This window comes from Drosophila serrata, unplaced genomic scaffold, assembly GCF_035046125.1.
Source record: "Drosophila serrata isolate PLE 108 unplaced genomic scaffold, ASM3504612v1 contig_240, whole genome shotgun sequence".
NCBI lineage: Eukaryota > Metazoa > Arthropoda > Insecta > Diptera > Drosophilidae > Drosophila > Drosophila serrata.
The window spans coordinates 8,859,811-8,881,525 of record NW_028257138.1 but is presented as its reverse complement, the minus strand read 5'-3'; the positions used below and the strand labels follow the sequence as shown (position 1 = coordinate 8,881,525).

At 38.3% G+C, this 21,715-nt stretch overlaps 2 protein-coding genes across 2 annotated transcripts; one reads left to right on the top strand and one right to left on the bottom strand.

The window, feature by feature from the left end:
- The first annotated feature begins 607 nt into the window (after positions 1–607).
- LOC110184013 (uncharacterized) lies at positions 608–5,855 on the top strand. The gene is made up of 3 exons (XM_086831509.1): positions 608–1,175; positions 1,243–4,400; positions 4,466–5,855. The coding sequence occupies exons 1-3, from the start codon at positions 710–712 to the stop codon at positions 4,526–4,528; spliced, it is 3,687 nt and encodes a 1,228-aa protein (XP_086687635.1). The 5' UTR covers positions 608–709; the 3' UTR covers positions 4,529–5,855.
- LOC110184021 (uncharacterized) lies at positions 4,609–5,228 on the bottom strand. The gene is made up of 3 exons (XM_020952387.1): positions 5,217–5,228; positions 4,836–5,159; positions 4,609–4,770 (listed from the first exon to the last, which is right to left on the bottom strand). Exons 1-3 carry the CDS (start codon positions 5,226–5,228, stop codon positions 4,609–4,611), a joined length of 498 nt encoding a protein of 165 aa, XP_020808046.1.
- Positions 5,856–21,715: the final 15,860 nt, after the last annotated feature.

The window sequence follows — 21,715 nt, the reverse complement described above, 5'->3', positions numbered from 1 at the left end:
TACACCGTATTATGGAATTTATATGACATCCACATCCAGACACACCCACATATCCCCATTTAGAGTGGGTTCCCAGTTCTGGTCGGATTCTGGATGGGGATTAATTATGATGTGCCCTAAGTTGCACTCGCTCGGTTTAAATGAAATGTAATAATTTTCGTTGAGGGATTTTAATTTGGAATTTGAACATTGTTCGCACAATAAATTTCTTAGCTTGCCTGCCGGCTGCCATAGAGAAAGGAATTTTTATGCCTCCATGTCGTCTAACCAGGACATAAGAATCCCTGATATGAGAAGAATCCAAATCCTGCAGGTGTACACAGTCATCAGATTACCTTAGCTCTCAAGTTAGTAAATACATTATTTATATATATTTATTTTTCTCTTCTCATTTACTTTAAACATTTACATATATAAATTTTAATACTATTCCAAGCTTATGATGTCATGATTCATTAAATTAAATACAACTTGGGTACTCCAGAAAGAGAAATTATGACAAAAATAAGAGTATGCGATCAGTTTCTCTTTCATATTTGCGATAACAGAGTGAGAGAGCGAAAAAGCTTTCTTAAATTATAAATATAAACAAACTCTTGAACACGTTTCAGTTGCTTTTTACTCTCAGTTCTGAACGCTTATCAACGGCAGTGAAGAAAATGTAAACAAATACTAGAAAGTGCAATTATTAACTGATAAACCAAGGAAAATGTTTGAAACAACAATCTTGGACCTGAATCACTTCTGTTACTTTGCCTTGTTCAAGCAAATTCGATTGAACTGCGAACAAGCAAATGAAATGCAATCACTGGACGACTTGAAGTATATGGATTTGAAAAATTTCCTCAGTATATATCCACCATTCCGACACCTCTTCTATGAGTGGGACATGGAACTGAGCGAGAGACTCTTTCTGCTCGATGTGAGTTCAGTGGCCAAAATATGTATAGACTTTGGAGAGCTGTACGAACGCTTGAAGGGGCTTCCAGAGAAGGTAAAGGAAAGTTATTGGAAATCCCTTACTCAAGCCCTCGAAGAGAATGATGGACTGACCAGCGTGGAGCTGAGATACTATCCAGAGAGCCATCACAGAGAGCACATGGAGGTATTCGAGTCCGTGATGAAACTACTGAGGGCCAAGAAGGGTCTTAAAACGTTAAAAGTTAATATGGCAAGTAAGTGTAAATGATATAATAATAAGGTAAAGACCATTTAAGACTGATGTCCTATTTCAATTTCCAGGCTATACCTTGGTTGACCTTCACGGTTTTGGCAACCTCGAGGAACTCCTCCTGGATGTGAACGTTGACATTGAAGAACTGACTGAATGCTGTCGCAATAATGAAGAAATTAACTTTCTTATGGTCTGTGATCCTCAAAGTGGCGGCAGAAGATTGTCCGACATTGTGCCATTCTGCTGCCAAGTTCGCAAGTTTGCCTTCAAGATGAAGTTAGATTGCGATGCCTCGGAATATGCCCCATTGGCCAAGATGCCCAAGCTGGAAAAGCTTCAGATTTGGGGAGAGCATGAGAGGGGCACCCTGCAGGCACTCTTCGGGAGATTGGCCAGAAGGGAGCCAGAGCCTCTTCTCTCCACACTGTTCGTAGATGATGCCTCTCTAGTATCCGCAGAGACCACGGAGTTGTCTCGTATTAAATCCTTGACAAAATTGAGATACAAATGTAACGGGTCACAGGACATTGGACCCTTGGCTGATCTAACTAAGCTTAAGAATTTGGATATACTTTCCCATCATGATTTCAAACATATAGGGGATCAGATTTGTCACATTTTACAGTCTTCCCAAGGACCGAGAAAGATATACTTGCCAGGCTGCATGATTGGATATAATACCAAAGAAGATGCTTTGCTGCTTGTTCTGATGCAAGGTCACAATGCCACCGATTATGGCCTATTAATGAGATTGCCAAATTTAAAAACTTTGGAAATAAATGGACATCATAAGCCGGGCACTTTGGTTAAACTTTTTGATGAGTTGGCCAGAGTAGAAGTGACAACGTTGAAAATAAGAGAGATGAATGCCCTTGTTTTGCTGGACTTTACCAGAAGAGGCTGGAAGCTATCCTATCCGGACTATCCTCTGATCAATGCCCAGGAAATTGTGGCTCTATCGAGATGTAAATCACTGAGTAAACTTATTTTCGGTATTTCGGATACCCAAAACGTAGAGCTCTTGGCTAAACTTTCGCGACTTCGAATCTTGACCATTACCATAAAGCCTGAAAATGGCTCTCTCGTTGGTCTATTCCAGAATCTGGCCGCATCCAACTCTCCCAGCCTCCGGGATTTTAAGTTGTCAAATGGTAAAATTGATTGCCAGGAAGCTTCTGCTCTGGCGCAGATAGAATCATTGAAAACCCTGAAATTCGTTTTCCACGATGCCGATGACATTCAGTTATTCTCCAGTCTTGGTTGGGTCAATCTTGAGACTTTATGTTTGTCATCGGAGATCCAATTTCACGAAATATCAGATGTTATACTCAAGGTATCTCAGTTCTGCGGAAAAATTCTAAAAATATTTACCCAAGACGTAGCTATGGGGATTGATCGACAGCAAAAGCACCTCCAGCTGCAATTTCATCCCAAAACAATATATTCCAGAAAGACAATGCTGCATCCCCTGACCAATTTGGAATGGGTTAAAAGTCTGGACATTAATGTTAGGCCATGCAACCTAAGTTTTTATTTTAAAGCGATTGCAATAAGTGGCAATTGTCAGCTGATGGAGATTCGCATTCTAGAGGGTTCCCTCGACTTTAATGAGACTGAAGAGCTGGGCAAGATAAAGACCCTGAAGGAGTTCCATGGCAAACTGAGCAACGCACTAAGCCTTGAACACCTCTGCCATTTGAGATATTTGAAAATTGGAGATTCATTTGATAACCGATTGCCCAAGCAAATTGTCCATATACTAGATTCCATTAAGGAGGAAATAACCATTCGTCTGAGGGACAAAGAAGTAAGCTACAACATCAATACCGGTCACTTGATCCTGAGTAACACCGATTCGAATAGATTCAGTAGTTCCTCAAATGATGCCACTGACTTTGCTCCACTTGCCACACTGAAGAACTTGCAGACTGTACACATTTTTGGTAGTCACATGGAGAGTTCCCTTCAACTATTCTTCTCGCAGCTCGCCTCGAGGCATTGCCAGGATCTGCAAGAGCTGGTGGTGGGAAATAAGCAGATAGACCCTGACTTGGACATGCTAACCATTAGCTCATCAGAGCTGAAAGAGATTACCTCCATAAAGTCTTTAAAGAAATTGAAATGTGGATTCTCGGGAGCTCAGAACGTCGAACTTATTGCTGGTCTTCCCCAACTAGCCGAACTGATTGTAAGCACTCACCAAGAGGGATCCCTGAAAGATCTTTTGCGGAATATAAACTCAATGGAATCACCACGTCTGGAGTACTTGGTTATTGAGGATGAGCTCACTGACGAGGAGGAGGTGCAAGTGGCTGCTATGAGATCCCTAAGGAGAATAAAGTGCTGCTACAACACCACAGTGGTTGTCGATTATCAAGGTCAACCCTCTTACATCCTAGATATGACAGTAACAAAGGATCGACAGGACATCTCTCTAGTAGAAGTCTTCAAGAACAGACCCCTTCTAAGGAGCTTGATCGTCAAAGGATCACCCATCAACCGGGAGGAAGCTGACGAAATACGTAATATGAAGTCATTGCAGAGATTGTTTTACAGATTCGCTGAAGATCCAAGCATCATAAGCGACCTTGTTAGGCTATCGCCGGAGATGAAAACTCTGGTCATAACCTCGAGGGAGCATAGTCTTGCAACTTTTGAGGATACTGCCAATGGGGATACCATTGCCCGACTGCCACAGGACATTAAGCAGGACCTCCTCACATTCGATGGCTTTGAGGGTGTTGTTCAGTACCTAGATCCCCAGCGACTGGTAATCGAACTTCCACCGGAAATGCACTGCCTTAAGTTCCTTCTCGAAGCATTAGCTTTAAATGAGTCGCAGAATCTGCAGCAACTGATCATAAGGCACAGGTACATTGGCCCAGAAGAGGCAGCCGCCATAGCTCACATTTCCTCTTTAACAAAATTAATGTGCGGACTCCAGGATTCAAGTGCTCTATCCCATTTTTGTAAACTTAAGCGTCTCGAAAGTTTGGAAATCAGATCTCTGGAGAATTTTTGCGAACTTTCCCAGCATCTCATTTGCCTTCTTCAATCGTGTGAGGTTCTTGAGTCGATCGACCTAGACTTTTGGTTTCCAATGCAGTTAATTAAAAGCGACTTTTTGCTTCAAGCTTCAAATACTCTGAAATCGGTGAGAAATTCAAAGACTCAATCTCCTCTGAGGCTTAAATTTCCTTCCAACAAGCGTATATTCAGGGATCCGGTAAGTCCAGTAAAACATCATTATAAAATATATATTTGTATATGTATTTGTTTTTCTCTTTTTAGACGGCTTCTGTTGATGAAAACTACTTAAAATTGGAAGGTTTAGCCAAACTAACTTTAAGTTAAACTTATATACACAAATATGTAATATGTTTAAAAGCCTTGTTTATTCATTTTATATATTATAGTATATATTTCTTATTGGCTTAAAAGTTAGTTAGTTGTATGTAAAGTTTGAAAACGACGGACCCTTTATTGTTGCCGGTCCAAATTGCCTGAAACATGTATTCACCTTCCGGAAAGGGAAGCAAATTCGTTATTCGATAGTTGACCATCTCAAGCGAGAGCTTTTCCATAGTAAAATCTTCCTAATATGGAACATTACATTTATATTTAAAATATATTCTTTTTTCTATTAACAAACAGTACTTACATTGTAGGGACACGGATGACTCAAATTGGTAATCTCCTTAATGAAACCAAAAAAGTATTGTGTGACAATATTAGACTTTGGATTTTTAAAAAATTTACAACCATCTACAGTTTGGTTGTACAAAAATGGTTTATATCCATTAGCCCTCTTATATAGCGCAAAGTTCACCCTCAGACTTTTTAGGGGCTTTTCATAGAGAGTTAACTTCATGGAAACATATTTATAAGTTCGATTCACAGCCTTCAGAACACAATAATCAAAGTCGGCAAAGTCCTTATTCATGGATGTGCAAACAAAGTTTGTAAATTCAGCTCGAGAGGAAATCTAGAATTGTATTTTAATTTATATATTAGTTTTATTTATTCTTTCCGGTACACTTACCTCATTGGGCATAGTCATTGCCAACCCAAGTTGAAACAAAAAATATAGCTTATAATCCATCGATTGGCAGAGTAAAACTAATAGCAATTCATGAACGAAATATTGCAATTGTGTTTACAGATGATTACTTTGATCACTTTAATAAGTCAAATTAGATTTTAATAGTGTCGATAATATCGCATTATAAATACATATAATAACACCATGTGACCATAATGACATGAAAACTAAAGCATTTTATCAACATTTACTTATGGACTAATATACTAATGTACTTTATATTCTCCGATATAATATATCCATTAGGTTTTCATTCGAAATATTCGTTATTTAAATCCAGAGTCCGAGTGTTTCTCTAATGGACATGGTCCAAAAATAAAAACTAAGGCACATTTCCAGCAAGCTTAGCAATAAATGGCATACTGAAGGAATTAATGAATGGACAAGGGCCTGAGTGGAACGAGGAGTTGGACAAACTTATGCAAATGCAAATGAAAATTAATTTAATCCGCAGTACGAGTAAATTTTCCATTTTAATTTAATTACATGGACACTGCCTACGTGAGCGACAGCTAACCAAAGGCAGCAGCAACAAAAAAAAAAGAAAGGAAATCAAATAAAAAACGGACACTTTTAAGCAACAATTTTTTTGTTGCCCCCACAGTTGGGCTTCTTTTCCTTTTTTATTTTTTGGTGGGCGGAGTCGCAACTATGAAATGCTCGTGTGTCCACTTTAAGCCAACTGGGCAATTATTTTAAGCCACATCGGGGTGCGGGGGGTTGGAAATTATGAAGGTTTCGGCCTTGGAAGCGTTTGCCATTTTAATTGGCACGAATTTCTAGAGTCTCTGTTTATGAAATTAAAATGCAATTTTCATTAAATTGAAGCAATCCTCCTCCTCCTCCCAGACAGTGTCCGGTGCTTTATTTAATTATCCATTCTGCCTACCAGAGCTCTTCGCTAATAGCGAAATAAGCCCGGCTCGGACAGGCAAAAAAAAGAAAGAAAGAAATGAGCCAGTGAGAAGGCTGTGCAGGAGACTCTGCCAACGGGCAGATGAGGAGCAAGTCAAAATAACAAATTAATTAGGGAAAAAAGTAATTATTCCTTCATCGTCCTGCGCGTCTTCAATCCATTTGCATTGAGCCCCAATTGAATAGGGGAAATTACATTTAAAACCAAGTCTGAAATAAAAGGGAAGCCATTTGCTTAATATAGAAAATTATTATAAAGGAACTAAGGCTATAAATATTATATTGCTTTCCTAATCTATTAGCTTAAGTAGCATAAGTACAGCATAAGTTTTAAGTCTGATCCCAGAAACCTTCTCTCTTTCCTTCTAAAAGCGATTAAGGTAAGTCATTGGACACCCCCTTAACCCACAGAGGGGTTAATGTACTAAGGGTAACATAAGCATAAACAGATTAGAAGGCACATAACATTGTCCACTTTTTATGGTTATATATGTATATGTATATATATAGTATATAGAAGGACCATCCCCTTCGTGCTGGACATTGCCAAGTGGAAGCGACATTATGTAAGAAAAATGCTAAATAAGCGCTTAATGCATAATCTGTACCGAGGCATTACACACACATAAAAAGGAAGGGAAAGGGGTTACCCCATTCCGAGCTCCCATTCCGACCCTTTGTGCGACCCCATTTCCCCCACACCCATATTTCCATTGCCATTTCCCCGATTTCCACTGACAACGGTTGGTCGGCCGGCGGACTCTGGACTGGCCCAAGCAGATATGGCCATAATGTATGACTGCCATTTTATATGCGCCTTTGAAAAATGTGCTGACACTTCGAGCCCGGCCAGGAGCTTTACACTGAGAGAAGAGTAATTTGTTTAGAGATTAAAAAGGAGTGAAATTATACAATACTTAGAAGAAGAAAATATAATATAATATGTTTATACATCTACTATATATAAACCCTATTTACCTCATACTGTTTAAGTACCTTTTTGAGTATCATTTATTTCTCTGTGTGTCCTTGTGAGTCGTTGCCTGTGGAAAGGTCCTGGAGCTGGAGCTGGTGATGGAACTGGAGCTGGAGGAAAGGCTGGACAGCAGAATGATGGCGATGGTGCGAAAGGGTTGACCCCAAACGCAATTGACCACGTGTGCGTGTCCATTTTGGGGGCGGTCAGCCTTAGTCCCTCTGTCTGTGTGTGTGTATATACAAGCTTTTTTTTTTTGGGGGGGGGGGGAAGGACGAAATCCTTTTATCATTTAAATGGCATATGGCAAAAGGCAGTTTTTATTTTTATAATCCCAGCAAGGAGCAGGAACGGCAAAGACATCACGGAAGTGGCAAAGTCGGGGAACAAATCACACGATATTTGTCGGCGTCTCACCTCGACAGGAACTCCCCAACTCCAACTCCTTTGCACCCCAACCCCCAAGGACACCCTCTCTTCCCCCCCGCAGGTCGTTTATTAATTTGCCTCGAATAACTCTGCAGAAACCACCCGGCGAGGCGAAACGTAATCCGTAATCCCTTCGTCGTGTTCCACGGCGATTTTCCGATTTTGCGTTTTTCAATAAGGCGAAAGGAACAATTTCCCTCACAGCAGGTGGAAATTGCCAGCAGACGAAGGACACCAAGGACATGGGGGAAAAATCCGAACCACCCATGGTGGCGGAGATTTTGTGTCACTTTCTGGCGTAATTTTCAGCCCGACTTTGATTGGCGGCCATTAAGAATTGCCAGTCATGTGATTGATGGTCCGAACGTGATCTGTTCTCGATATTCCACTAAAGTTTTATGAATTTTAATGAAAAGTTACGACCAACTAGATATTGCTTTACTCTTTCCATAAAATAGAAAATGTGTTAGCAAATTAATTAAATTATTTCCTTTAGACAGACATAAAGTATGCTATATCGGCTGACACTCTCTTTTCTTTGCCATCTTGTAAGTATGCAAACAGTGTTTTCTTCTGTAATTTGTTTTGTTATTGTCACATATTTGAGTTAAACGAGTTTTCCTACCATAAAATTCAACTCTAGCTAATGGCAGACATTAAGATGGTCAATCATAAATCAAAAAGTACACCCAATGTCCGCCCACTTGGCTCAGTCAATTGTCTGTGTGATGTAAGTAACCCTTTTCCCTTTTTGGCTCACCCCTTGACAAAATATCAAAACAGATGCGGCAAACAGATCCTGGATCCTGGCTCCTGGATTCTTGTCCACCTTCATGGCCCTGACTAATGATGTGCCAACAAATTTAACGCAACCGGCTACAAAACACACCCATAACTAACTCCAATCCACTCCACTCCACTCCACTCGACTTGACTTGACTTGACTTAATAAAAAAGATGACAAAGCGACCAATTCACTTAACGGGGAAGAGCAACAAATTTGACAATGAAAATCATATGTCATCATTATTAACACTGAAATGATTCCATTTTCCGGCACAACAGCCGCACATATGGCCCGCTTCCAGGCCGTGAAACTAAGCGGATAATTTCGAAATAATATCATAATCATAAGCGCAGAGGGGGTTGAATCTTTGGGAAAATCAACCCCTTATTTTTGTGACCGAGGACCACAGGTCCTGGTGCGGAAGTCAACCTGCTCACTGCGTGCAAAGCTGCGCACTTTGGGCTCTCAAATCTCCACAATCAAATGCGAAATTATGGTGAGCGGTGAAATGAAAATGTAAATGAAAATGAAAATATGTCAAAATGCCGTCTCAACCCTGATAGAGCTCTGCATTCCCCCTTTTTTGCATATTAAATTAAAGTAATGAAATTTTGAAACGCTTTCGATGCTGTTGTTTACATTGTACGGCAATAAAGGAGCGGACTCAGGGAGGGGAAACAGGCAGAAGGACAAAAGGACACCCCGTAAGTCGCACATAAAACAAAGCAATTGGAAAATTATGCACTTGTCCTTCTCCTCATCATCTCGGCGCCGCCCAGAAGTATGCTTTTAATAATCAGCAAAGTGTTCAAGGGTTGGCCGGGGCTTCCCCGAGGGCGGTTTGCCATTTGTGCCGAAAGATTTACATAAAATGGGAAAATATGTGTGTCCTCTCCAACATTAAAATGTTTTTGGAAAAAAAAGTGAGCAAAGTTGAGGATTAAGTACGGTGAGGAAAGGGATCCGGGTTGCCAGGGACTACGATGAGTTGTGGAAAAGATGACTTTCGGGTTCTTTGGAGGCGGAAACATTATGTTAAACCAAAGTTAGTAGTTTGGGGAAGATATGTCTTAACAGTTATGGGATATAGAGAGGGGTTTTTGGAAGTCTTTTAGGTATTCATAGTTCTTAATAGTGAGTTTTTGTTTTATTATAAAATGTATTATTTAAAATATAGAATATAAATACTGTAAAACTTTATTCAATTCTTATACTTTTGATAATAAATTTAAATATAATTGATGGTAGAATTATAAGGAACAAGGAGTTCCCTTACAATTCCCATAGGTTATTCTAATTGAGTTTCTATAATTTCCCATCATTTAACTTAATTTTCAAGCCATGCACCCGTTGAGACCATCTGGAATATATACGCCATATGAATTGCATTTTCTGGACAGATCGAACTCCCTTTTGATTAACTTAAGGCCAAAAATTATTCCATTAGGACTGATGCAGGGCCAGAGCCTGCGGCCAAAACATTAGGAAAACTGAAACCGCCCCGAGGACGATGGATATACGGATAAAGTTGCTCAAATCTACACTTGTCGGAATTCCCAAATGTCTACTTTTCAATGCGCTTAGCATTTTTAAGCTGCTTTTAATAAATTCGACACAAAATTGAATTTTCATAACGGCTCGCCCGGCACTGCCACTGGCACTTGTCCTTTTGACACCATCCCTTAGCATCTTTTGAAGAAGGGAAAATTGGGAAAAGGGAACGGGGAACGTGTGCGACACTCACTTAAAAAGTGATTCATGGACATAGTCACCACCCCGGTAAGGGTGTTGAACAGCAAAGTCCTGGGGCACTCCGATTGCCCTGTTTGTTATTTCAGTAGGTGTTTTTGGACACTTTTTCAAAACCATTATTTAAAAACACTTTTAATAAAAGGAAACTTCAACAAAGATAAAGCCGTACATAAATATATATATAAACAAATAAAGTTTACTATTCATCTTTTCTTTTTACATCTTTTCTGTTGCATATTTTCCAATGTCAATCGGACAGTGACCATATAGCTTATATATTTTATTATTAGGATATTAACTTCGGGAAGAAAAAAGTTTCTATACCCATCAAGTTTCTAATCGAAGTATCTTTTAAATGACAATTTCTTCCCAAAATTAAAGTTTAAGAAGATCTTAACTTAGCCAAAAAAGCATTAATTTCAAATCGGAAATCATTGCAAAGTTAGTTTTTATTAGGTTAACAACTGCATACTTAGTTTTCAAACAAAAAATCTTAAAATTTTTGTCAATTTTTAAAAATGTTAACAATTATAATTTTTTGAAATTTTGAAAATTTATTTTTCGACCTGGCATTGCTGCTAGATCGAATAAGCTTCAGATTCTGATCAAGAACATATATTTATAGTATCGGAAATGACTTCACTGCGTAACAAACTTCTGAATAAAAATATATTATTAAAAATATATTCTGAATAATTATATTGTAAATTTTGTATTGGAGTAATGTGTATTTTATATAAAATTTCTTTAAGCAACTTAGGTTAACTAAATAATTTTGTTGTTTTCCCTACTCTTTACACAGATATCTGTAATTATTCCCAAGGTTTCCCCAACTTAACTTTATCAGCAATGAATTATTTTTCCACCTTCGTAACCTCAATTAAACTTTATGCTTATTTTTGGAGTGGCATTAATTAGCTTATCTTGGTAAAATGTTAACTTGCTTTTTTGCTCAACTATTTGAAACCTTTTGCATATACATATGTGCATATGATATGGTAGTTATATAATTAATGTGCATAATAAATAGAAAATAAACCTTGCCAACATTCTATATCACAGTTCAAGTACTTTTTGGGTGGGGGTCAAAGGGGATAAATTTATGCATTCAAGTCATAAAGAGGGGCTACATTTTATGGTTATTTCTCATAATCAAGTGTCGACCGAAACGTGCGCCCGGGAAATGCGTGAGAGACTCGTTTACAAGAAAAGCGATAAAATTATGAAAATTTTTATGTCGCACACAAGCAACTGCGTGTCGAGTGTTTTTTTCTTTTGGCTCGGAGTGGGTCTGGGTCTGGCATATATGGAGCGGACTCAATGAACATGTCATAAGCGGGGCTCGATCCCATTCCCATTTCCATTTCCATTCCAATTCCCGCTCCCCAACCAAACACGTTCCAAGGCAGTTGGACTTGTTGTTCCAGGAATCACAGTGTAGCACACGCGTGCCACAAACTGCTGACGAGATGTAGAAAGCACTGAGAGAAAAGAAGAAGTTTATACAAAAAGAGATTTTTAAGTTTATGAATATAAGTTTATAAATTTAAGCTCTTAAAATTGATTACTTCTTTAACTAACTTCTTAAAGGCCTACAATCTTAGTTATATGAAATCTTTAGGTAACATTTTGTTCTTAATTTTAATTCCTAAAAATTCTATAATATTATTCACTTACTGTATATTATTTTCTCTGTATATATTTATAACTTTTATAGTACAAAAGGTCTCTAGTGAGATTTTCTCATACATACAAGACAAAAATATGACATTACCTATCGCGACCTGTAAATCACACGTAGGTGAACGAGGATTGCATTAAAAATGCCATTGACGTTCTCCCAACAAAATTAAAATGAAATTACATAAACCAGAAAAAACGTCACTTGGAAACACATTAAAACGATATGCTCCAGCGATAGGAAATCAAGGAGAAGGAGACCCAAAAAACACCTAGCCAAAAATTCCTTAATCGAATTTGCATTAAGCGATGAGCAGCTAATAATCTGTAAACCGAATTAAAAACAGCTCAAGGGCGTCCGAGAGGAAACAACAAAGCAGAACAGCCGACCCCAAGGGTCGAATTCAAAAAATGGAAAAAATATATGTAAAAAAATAAAAAGAAGGCGAAGAGATTAGCCAGGCCAAAAAAGAATCCGCCCCAAAAAAATAGGCGGGGAAATATTTCCGGCAAATTAAAGCTAATGAAAGTGCCTCCAACTCCAACTCTTACTCCTACTCTAACTTTGACTTTGAGTCCTGGCAGCCACCTCAAGAAATACTGACAGCCATAATTCATGACCGTCTGCGGTGGGTGGTGGCAAAGCCCACGCCTCCCCCTTTTGAAGGACGCTGAAAAATTCACGAACCCCCCTGTAACGCCTGAGCTAATGATAATGATAACAAACATGCCCCAAGTTCTCAAGTCACAAAACTTTTTGACATGGCCACCCCCCAGCAAGTCCTTCCCCAGGATTTCAGGATATATTTCCATATAATTCATTCGCCGGCGGATGGGCCCATCCATCCATTTTGAAAATGTGAATTCTTGCGCATCATCATTGTTTGATGGCTCGTGCTTTATATATATACTTTTCATTTCGCTTTAGCATTTTCCGGCGAACCTTTCGATGGGCGGGAAAAACTCTTGATAAATTGGGGTCGAAATCATTATAAGCGTTGTGCTCCATCGCAGGGCCATTAATTTTTTGTGCCTCCATCGCCTTTTCCGAAAGGTACAAGTACAATGCAATAATGTATATAAGTGTCTGAACATCTCAAGTTTCGACTTAATAAATCTAAGCAAATGAAAAATGAAACAAAATTGATGAGCGAAAAGTTTTTTGAAAAGGAATTTCGATATGGAAATTGGACTCTAACATGAAAGTTTTTTATTACAAAATCAATTAGCTCTTCAGGCGTGCTAAAAAAATATTTGTATGCTTTAATAATGTCCATAAAGAAAAAAGGAAACTTCAAGAATCCGAAGATTATTTACTCTTGCAGTTTTCTAATTGAGTTTTAAGATCGTTTCGGAAATATTTATTGATATTTTTAAATGTCAATTTTTTCGACAATTCAAATTTTAAAAAGTCCATAACTTAGCTAAAATTGAACTAATTATAATTTGAAAATCATTCCTATGTTAGTTTTTATTAGGTTTACAAATCAGCATACTAAGTTTTAAAATAAAAAGAATTAAAATTTTTGCCAATTTTTGAATATTTTAATGATGTAACTAGCCCCTTCTTTTCTTTTTAAAAATTGAAAAAATTATGAAAATTTATTTTTCCACCGGACATATCTAGATCGATTAAGCTTCAAATTCTGATCAAGATTTATAGGGTCGGAAATGATTCCTTTACATAGTTACAAGCTTCCGACTTAAATTGAAAATCACCTGAAAGTTTATAAATAATATACATTTCCTCATAATAATCCGCATAATCATAACCATATTGAATTGATTTTTAATTGATTCCATTTGGAGTTCATACAGCAATTACATAAATCGACTGACAATCAGGGAAAAATAAATTATTAATTAATAAGTGAATGAAAAAATGGAGCGAACAACGCAAAACTCGAATCAGACTGAACCAAAAGCACCGCTTGGACTTCGAATAAGGCCTGAAAAAAGCCTAATTAAAAATTAGTGCAGTTTTTAATTAAGAGAAATACGAAAATGAGACTTCATAACCAGTTGCCAAATGCGATTGCAATAAAACAAAAAAACAAAAAACCAGAGATTAAATAAATAAGCGAAAATAAAAGGAAAACCGAACAAAAAATGAGCAAAAAAATTGAACTGAATACCGAGGCGACACATAAAGGCATAAGCAACATCGGCAGCAGCAACAAAATGCAACAAATGCAACAAAAAATAAGAAAAAACAACAACAAAAAGCCAGAACATAACGCGTTGACAAAACGCTGTCCGCTGCCATTTATGAAACCCATGTTGACATGCGCCGGGCACAGGCGGCAGCTGCAACAGCCACTGTACCCGCACAGTGGGGTAAAATGGTCTTCAAATTTACTTATATTTTTAAATTACAAACTAAACATAATAGGGCAACTATATTCCTAATAATTTACTTATGAAACTTAAAAAGTATTTATTAGACTGATGAAGTCTTTAAAATTATGTCAAGTAAAGTATTTAAAGAGACTTGCTTAACTTCTACTTTAGTATTTTTTTAAGTCTTGATATAACTTTTTTTCTCAATTTTTTTTTACTAAATTTACCACTGTTTCAACTTCAATGATTGCAATAATTTCTGACCGACTCCGGCTGTTGTTTTGGCCAACATCGGCATTCTTGTTGCCGCTGAACGCCGCCGCTTTATGGTCATGCGCTGCGCCAACTCGCTCCAAATTCTTCTTGGCCAGCAGCGGGCGGCGGAACGTGCCATAAATTGGCCAAATCAAATGCCAAGTCGACGGACGGATTGCCGCTTGGCGATATTTGGGGGTGATTTGGGTATTGCAACCCCTCCCTTGGGGGCATCACAATATTCATTGCATTTGCTGACAAAAGGCAACCAGTTGCCAATTCAGAGTTTGGAAGTCGAAGTTGCAGTCTTTGTGTGGTCGGAGATATCAGATTGTGAGTGTTAACTTGGTCAGAAAATCAAACATTTACTGAAAGGTAGAGAGATATAGACCTTTTAAGACCTTTTTTAAGACCTGTGTCAAGTTTAATTGTTTCTCTAAAAGAATCAGAACTAGAAGTACTGCTAACATATCAATATCATCATTATCAATATCAAATTCAATGCTCACTGAAGTATTCATCTCACAATCACTATTTAACTCCCCATTTAAAATACCACAACTCACGTAAAAAATATATTACAAATTAAGCAAAATTACTTGCTACGAATTTGGAAATGAGCCGTCATTTGTTTAATGACAGGTCACAATAGCATATAACAACAAAAAAAAAAAAAAAAAAAGAACACCCCAAACACCGAAAAAAAAAAACTAACCGGCAGAGCTAACAAATTGATTGACGGCTGTCGGTCAGAAAAGGAAATGCCACGGCGACCGAAACATTAAAACAGTGACTGCAAATTGCAAACTGCCACCGAGTGACCGGGGTGCGTATGGCGTGACAATATTGACATAGTTGCAATCACACAGTGGCATCTTGCGAGGCATCCACTGGGATACAAACATATACATATATATATATCGCTATATATCTGAGCCGATCTAAGGCAATGCAAAGTTTGCTAAGCTTTTGCACTGATTTGACTTTATTGAATTAGGCAACGGCAAGCAACGATCAGAGATTGGCAATAAATCAAAAACGAGTTCAAAAATTTGTGTCACCTCAGCGACCAAAAACGGTTGCCATCGATCGTTGCCTCGTACGTGATCATTTTATTGAGCACATTTGACTATTATTAGGGAAATTTAACACATGACGCACTAAATACAGATTGCCAGCATCATGGTTTATGGCAACATGATTTATATCGCGCGAAATCGAAACGAGCGGATTGCGCATACGCAGCGTTGCCGCAAGCGACAAATTTGGTTAAATTACGCGTGCAACAAGCGAAGAACGTGCCACATCGTAATGAGTGCGATACAAGTCGTGATTATTGAAATGCAACAGATGCAGATTTTGGAATGAAATTAATATAATATAATCAGAAACAATCAGGGGTGTCTAGAGATGATGACTTTTTAATGACAAATACAAATTAAGATTAGTGAAGTAATCAAGAGAAAGAAAAAAAGTATGTCTCTACTTCGTATTATAAAGTATTTAGTTAACTTAAAATATATTTTTATAATTTTTATAATTTAAAATATCAAACATTTCCCACAGTATTTGTTAGTTTTATCCACTTTATTAGCATCACTAATGCATATAGATATAACACCCACTCGAAACACGATTTGCGGCCAACGGAAGTTGAATTGTTTACGGCCTAATGCTCGTTTAGACAGCTTTTTGACTCGGCACAGGGGGCTAATCGGACGAATAAAACAAGCCATATCTCTCCCGACCCGCGCATACCATTAAGACTTGGCTCAGACACCAGACAGGTCTGGCCAAAAGTCGTCGACAGACTGAAGATTCGATTTGAGTTACGCGTCGATTGGTGTTTGTTTTGTCATTCAAATCGCCATCTACGACCCATTTGCATTTGCACATTGTGAATTTTATATATCCACAAATATATATTTTGTTTTTGTGCCTTCTGTGATTCGGTTTTATGAGCGTTATAAAAATTTGCATGATGGATACACAAAAGCGATTAGGTTTTATTTTTAATGTTTCAATTTTTTTCCGATTTGCCTTTTCGGAATTTATTTGATGCATGCTATTTCTGGTCATAATATTTCTTTGTTTCCCCAGCACAAATGCAAATAAATTAGATAGCCTTTTATTTTGGTCTTTTAATTTTTGAAACCACGACATCCACTGAGATTAAATTGATCCATGGATATTCAAATATTTTAATTGTTTCCTAACTCGTTGATGAATTACCAAATGAGATTTATATCAGCGTTTTGATTATGTCGAACATTCCATCATTGGGACTTTTGATGCGGGTTTTGTTTAGATTAAAATGGAGAATATGACTCTTTATTGAGTGCTAATCTTCTATATAGTTTAAAGATCTGAGATAGATGAAAAAGAGACTTAAACTTTATACTTTCTGTTGCTCATATCTTAACAAATATTTTCTGATTTAAATGAAAGCCCACGCACCTGTGACAAAAAAAAAACTTAAAGACAACCAACGGAGCGTGTCCTCCCACGGAAGTCGCTGTTCTTGGGCCATCGGAATCAAGATAAATCAGTCAGGCGGGAAACAATGTTTCGTCCTCGCGTTATCCTTTCAGCCAGACAATGGCGTCTGCGAGGAAATTAATTTTAATTGCCGGAGGTGCGTGCGCAGTGCGCATTGCAATAATTGGCAGAGGCCAGAGCCCAAAGCCCAGGGTCCTGCCTGTCGCAGGATAACAGCGCAGACAAAGAAAGATGACACTTGAGACATCAGGACTTGGACTTGGACTTGGACTTGGACACAATTTACGGATGCAATGCCTGCTGAATGGAAACTTGCTAAATAATTTAAAAACTTTCCTGCATTCGCTGCATAATTGAATTAGTGCCAGCGGAAGGGGGGCCTCAAAAACAAGTGTCAAAGCGGAAACGGAAGCGGTGTCGGCCGGGGATTTTCTATAAGAATTTGATTTGACCAGGCCCGGTCCAAGGAATAGCAAAAAAGGAACCACTTGAGAAAGGAGAAAGGAGCCGGGAGAGTTGGGTGGGGTGGTAACCACAAGGTTTTTCAAACTTTACTCATTTTCAAAATTACAATGTTGCCGCAAGCGTGCCGCTCACCGCACCAGCTGGAAAATAGCTAGAAAAATCTAAACGTAAGCAAAGTCAATGGGCGAAGTTGGCAGCGCGACGGCAGATCCTTTGATGATGACAAAGCGCCAGGAGATAACGGGCCGGGCCAAAGGATGCCAGGATATACCCCCCTAAACCTCTGCTTTCTAGTGTTTTTTTAGCACTCGAAGAAGAAAGGTGAAACCTGTAATGATAATAGAAATTTAAAACATATTGAAGGCCTGTTTTACCAGAAATTAACTAAAACAAAATACTTATAAACTTACACTTTCTTTGGCTTAATTTTATTCTTCTCCTGAATTTCCATAAATTTTCTTTCTGTGTAAGTTCCTGCAGCTTCTTTTGCAGCTGTTCGTCCTTAGCAGACATTTTTCTACTGGCAAAAGTTTTGTTGGCTCAACCACTTGACGCTCGGTTACCTCGGCTTCCACTTTTCTTCTCGCCGGGAAAACTGCCTTTGAACAGAAAAATATTGCACGCATTTTCCCGGGGCCTGAGACGTGGAGGATAGCAAGCAAGGAAGAGGATTCCTTCTTGGTGCTGCGGAGGCTGCGGTAAATCAATTTCTGCAAATGAGATTTTTCAATTATAAATCAATTTTCGATTAAAATTACTTTTACGCATCTTCCTTTCAAGTCGGAACCCTCACTCTTCCTGCGGAGGCTGTGTGAGCCTTTTGTGTGTGATGCTGTGAGGCGAAAAGTTTCTGACATCAGCCGGAAATGGTGTTCTATGGGTAGAGTATTAATATAGGGATGTTATATACATATAACTGAAGAAATATATATACCATTTTGATGAATTAAATATATATAATAGTAAATCATACTTTTCTACTTGCTTTAATTTAATTTAAAATCTAAAATAAATATTTTAAAGTCAGTTCAAAGCTTATAATATAAATCCACAAAGAACTCTAGAATTCTTGAAGGAAAATAAACCCAGAAACTAAGACTGAGTCAGTCACCTCACTCACCGAGACATTTGATCCATGTTAAGACATTGATGTGCAAAGACAGGGCGATAAACTGTGGCACAGGAATGCAGTTCGCTTTATTTGCGGCTCTTAATTAAATTGTGAATTATGGCCTTCGATTTGCCAAACGCCATAAAGGCCACAAAAATATGAGTCGCAGTCGCAGAGACTCCCGGCCAAGGAAAAGCTGGCCAAGAACTTTTTGCTGGCCATAAACGTGGCAATGGGGTCTGGCATAAAAGTTTACGATGGCCAATGTGCAGCTCCAGTGCAGCAATCGAAGACGGGCCAACACAACACATCCATCAGAGTGGAGTCGACACCGATCGATATTAAATTATAAATGAATGAATACAGTTTTATGACAATGCCCGGTTGACGGGGGGCCGAAACTTGAGCTTGTCGCCAAGGATCGCGAACCCTTTTCCCCCTGCTCTCCTCAGCACACTGAGTTATGAGCATTGGTTGCAAGATAATGATGCAATTCGATTTTCAATTTTCATTTTCATTTTTCGTTTTTTGATTGCAGCAGGGACACGGCCAATAAATCGCCACATGTGGCATACAGTTCAGTCCTGTGTCCGATATTCGTCATAAACTGGCTGAACTCGAGCGTATTTATTGGCCCTGCCAATTAATAAATTTCTGCCTAGTCGCCGCATAAATCGTTAAGTTGCTCGAAATGTTTATGAAAGTGCTAAATCTCGTTGCAGTTTATGAAGTCACTGGGGAAAAATATATATAACCTGAGAAATGTAAAGACAATTCTCATTCTTTACCTTCCACTTCCAATCATTTTCCAAAATATATTTTTCAGTTAATGTGTAATGAAGTTTTTCATATATGACGACAATAATGATTGATTTGCTGCAATCAAAAAATGAAAGGAGAACCATAATGGTTTACCGCATTCCGACAATAAAAAAGGGTTATTCAAGAGGCACACGTGCCAGAGGTCAACCGTAGTGGGCACTCCCAAAACTCATTCCAGAACTGTATATGAGGAGCACATTTGCCCGCCGATCAATCACAATTCCTGTCTCCCCTCGGTTTCTGTGTTTTTTTTTTAAGTTATCCGTTTTTTTTTCTCGGTCTTGCTACCTTTTTTGATAAATGTCGCACGCCGCGTGTCAAATGCGTTCCTTGCCTCGAAGGGAAAACTGTCGCATTTTCTTGGAATTCTGTGGTGCAGCATTCTCCCAAGGATATGTCGTTACAGGGCGCCGGGAGGGGAGCTGCTGCTGCTGCTCCTGCTGCTGCTAGTGTCCTGGCAGCCGCTTTTGGGGCCTGTCATTGTCCCAGAGCGATTTTTTGTTGCTTTGCCTTTGTGCCGCGCAATGCCAGCACGTGGTTTGAAACCGGACGGGGAGTCCCCCAAACCGCTGCAGATTTTATTTGACTGTTTTTTTGTTTTCGTTCTTTTCGTTTCCTCGTCAAGGCAAGCCTTTAATTTATGCAGCCCTGGGGAGGTTTTGATTTTCAGACGATTCCGTGGATGGAGCTCAACTCGGCAATTGCCTCTAATTGTGGAGCGGGTGCCGGTCGAGGGACAATCGGAGGAGTTTGGGTGAGACTGTAATTGAGATCAGTGGGAGTAAAATCATGGGGAATACTAGGGGACTCATAAAGAAGTCCAAAATGGAGAGGGGGGCTATACCATTAGATAGCCATTAGATGAGGGATTATATGTACCTTAGTTCAATTAAGAAAATAGGAAATTGAATATCAAATTATATTGAAACATGCATTTTTATTTTTAATATTATTTTTATATTTACAGGCTTACATTGTTTTTAACTATCGCTTGTAAGACAACTATATGATATAGTAGTCCGGTTTTTATAAAATTGTCCACAAAATTCTAGATTAATATATAATGGCTATATATTAAATCTATATATATGTATATATATAGACCACCGATTCGACAGGCTTCGACTTATATACTAATAAAATTATATACAAGAATACCTTCATAGTTTCAGTCAAAATAGCTTAAATTTGTTCCAAAACAAATCTCTCACATCTGTACATATGATTCCCAACTGGTTCTAACATCCCCGGAACGAAGTGACTGCTGCCGGCCAAGTCTCAAATATGTGTTGTGTTACAAAAGTTGCAAGTCATTGTTTATTAGTGTTCAAAGTTAATTACTGATCATAGATACTTACTGATCATAGTAACTTAATGTTTATAAATATTTACTGCTCATAGTTAATGGCTGATCAAAGTTATTTACTGTTCATAGTTAATTAGTGCTCATAGTTAATTACTGTTCATTGTTACTTACTGGTCATAGTTACTTACTTATAGTTTCTAATATTAATAATATTATTCCATAATTTAATTCATTCGTTTATCTGTACATTCATTTAATGCAACAAAATACTATAAATTAATCATTTTGATAACAGATTCTTCTCAATGGGTATATATCCCTTAAAGAATAATAAAAAAAACCTCTAAAAACTGTCTCCATTTCTTACTCACTTGTGATATAATTAATTACTGATATTTTTAGTTCTGTAAAAAGGTTTAATCACACTCAGAAAATATATATTACAGTTCAGGAAGGACATAAAAAAATTCCAAACTTGATTCACATTATTAAACCTGTTCCGTAACGATCTCCAAAACCACTCACAGTCCCTCATCAATAAAAAAAAAGTGCACATAAAAAATATCCACCTCCGTCTGTCACATTAGCACATCATTCATAAGGACATGTGCCAATGGTTTTCAAATATGTTTTTCCCCCACTGACTGGGAAAAAACAACGAAAGCATCAGTCCCAGGAAAATCAAGGAAAAGAAAAAAAGCATCAACGATGACGACCTCCCAGGCGAATTTGCAGGCTCGGCGAGATTTGCGTTTGCCAAAATGTCAATAAACACCCAAAATGGACGGACAGCGGTGAAATTGACATTTATTTTTATATATTTTATTTCTCGCACCGCCGCCAGTCAGCCACCCAAAAAACGGGGCAGCTTTACGTTCTTATTTGGTTTTTATTTCAAATGTCACATGGTTGGGTTCCGGGGACCGCTGACAAAATTTTATGCGAATTGGTTTCACATTTTGAAATAGTTTCATAAAAAGCAAATGCCATGGACCATGGGAAACCCTCCCCAGGAGCCACCTCAGCCCCCAAAAATCACCTCCCCTTCTCCAACCAATTCCATTTTCCATTTTTCCGGGGTGCCTTGCCGCCTGCCAATGCG

Bases quoted from the DNA above. Each gene is read 5' to 3' on its own strand.
- LOC110184013 (XM_086831509.1), top strand. From the start codon at position 710: ATGTTTGAAACAACAATCTTGGACCTGAATCACTTCTGTTACTTTGCC. The intron at 1,176-1,242 runs GTAAGTGTAAAT...TTCAATTTCCAG, and splicing joins GTTAAAAGTTAATATGGCAA to GCTATACCTTGGTTGACCTT. The intron at 4,401-4,465 runs GTAAGTCCAGTA...TTCTCTTTTTAG, and splicing joins AGCGTATATTCAGGGATCCG to ACGGCTTCTGTTGATGAAAA.
- LOC110184021 (XM_020952387.1), bottom strand. The intron at 4,771-4,835 runs GTAAGTACTGTT...GTTCCATATTAG, and splicing joins GTCATCCGTGTCCCTACAAT to GAAGATTTTACTATGGAAAA.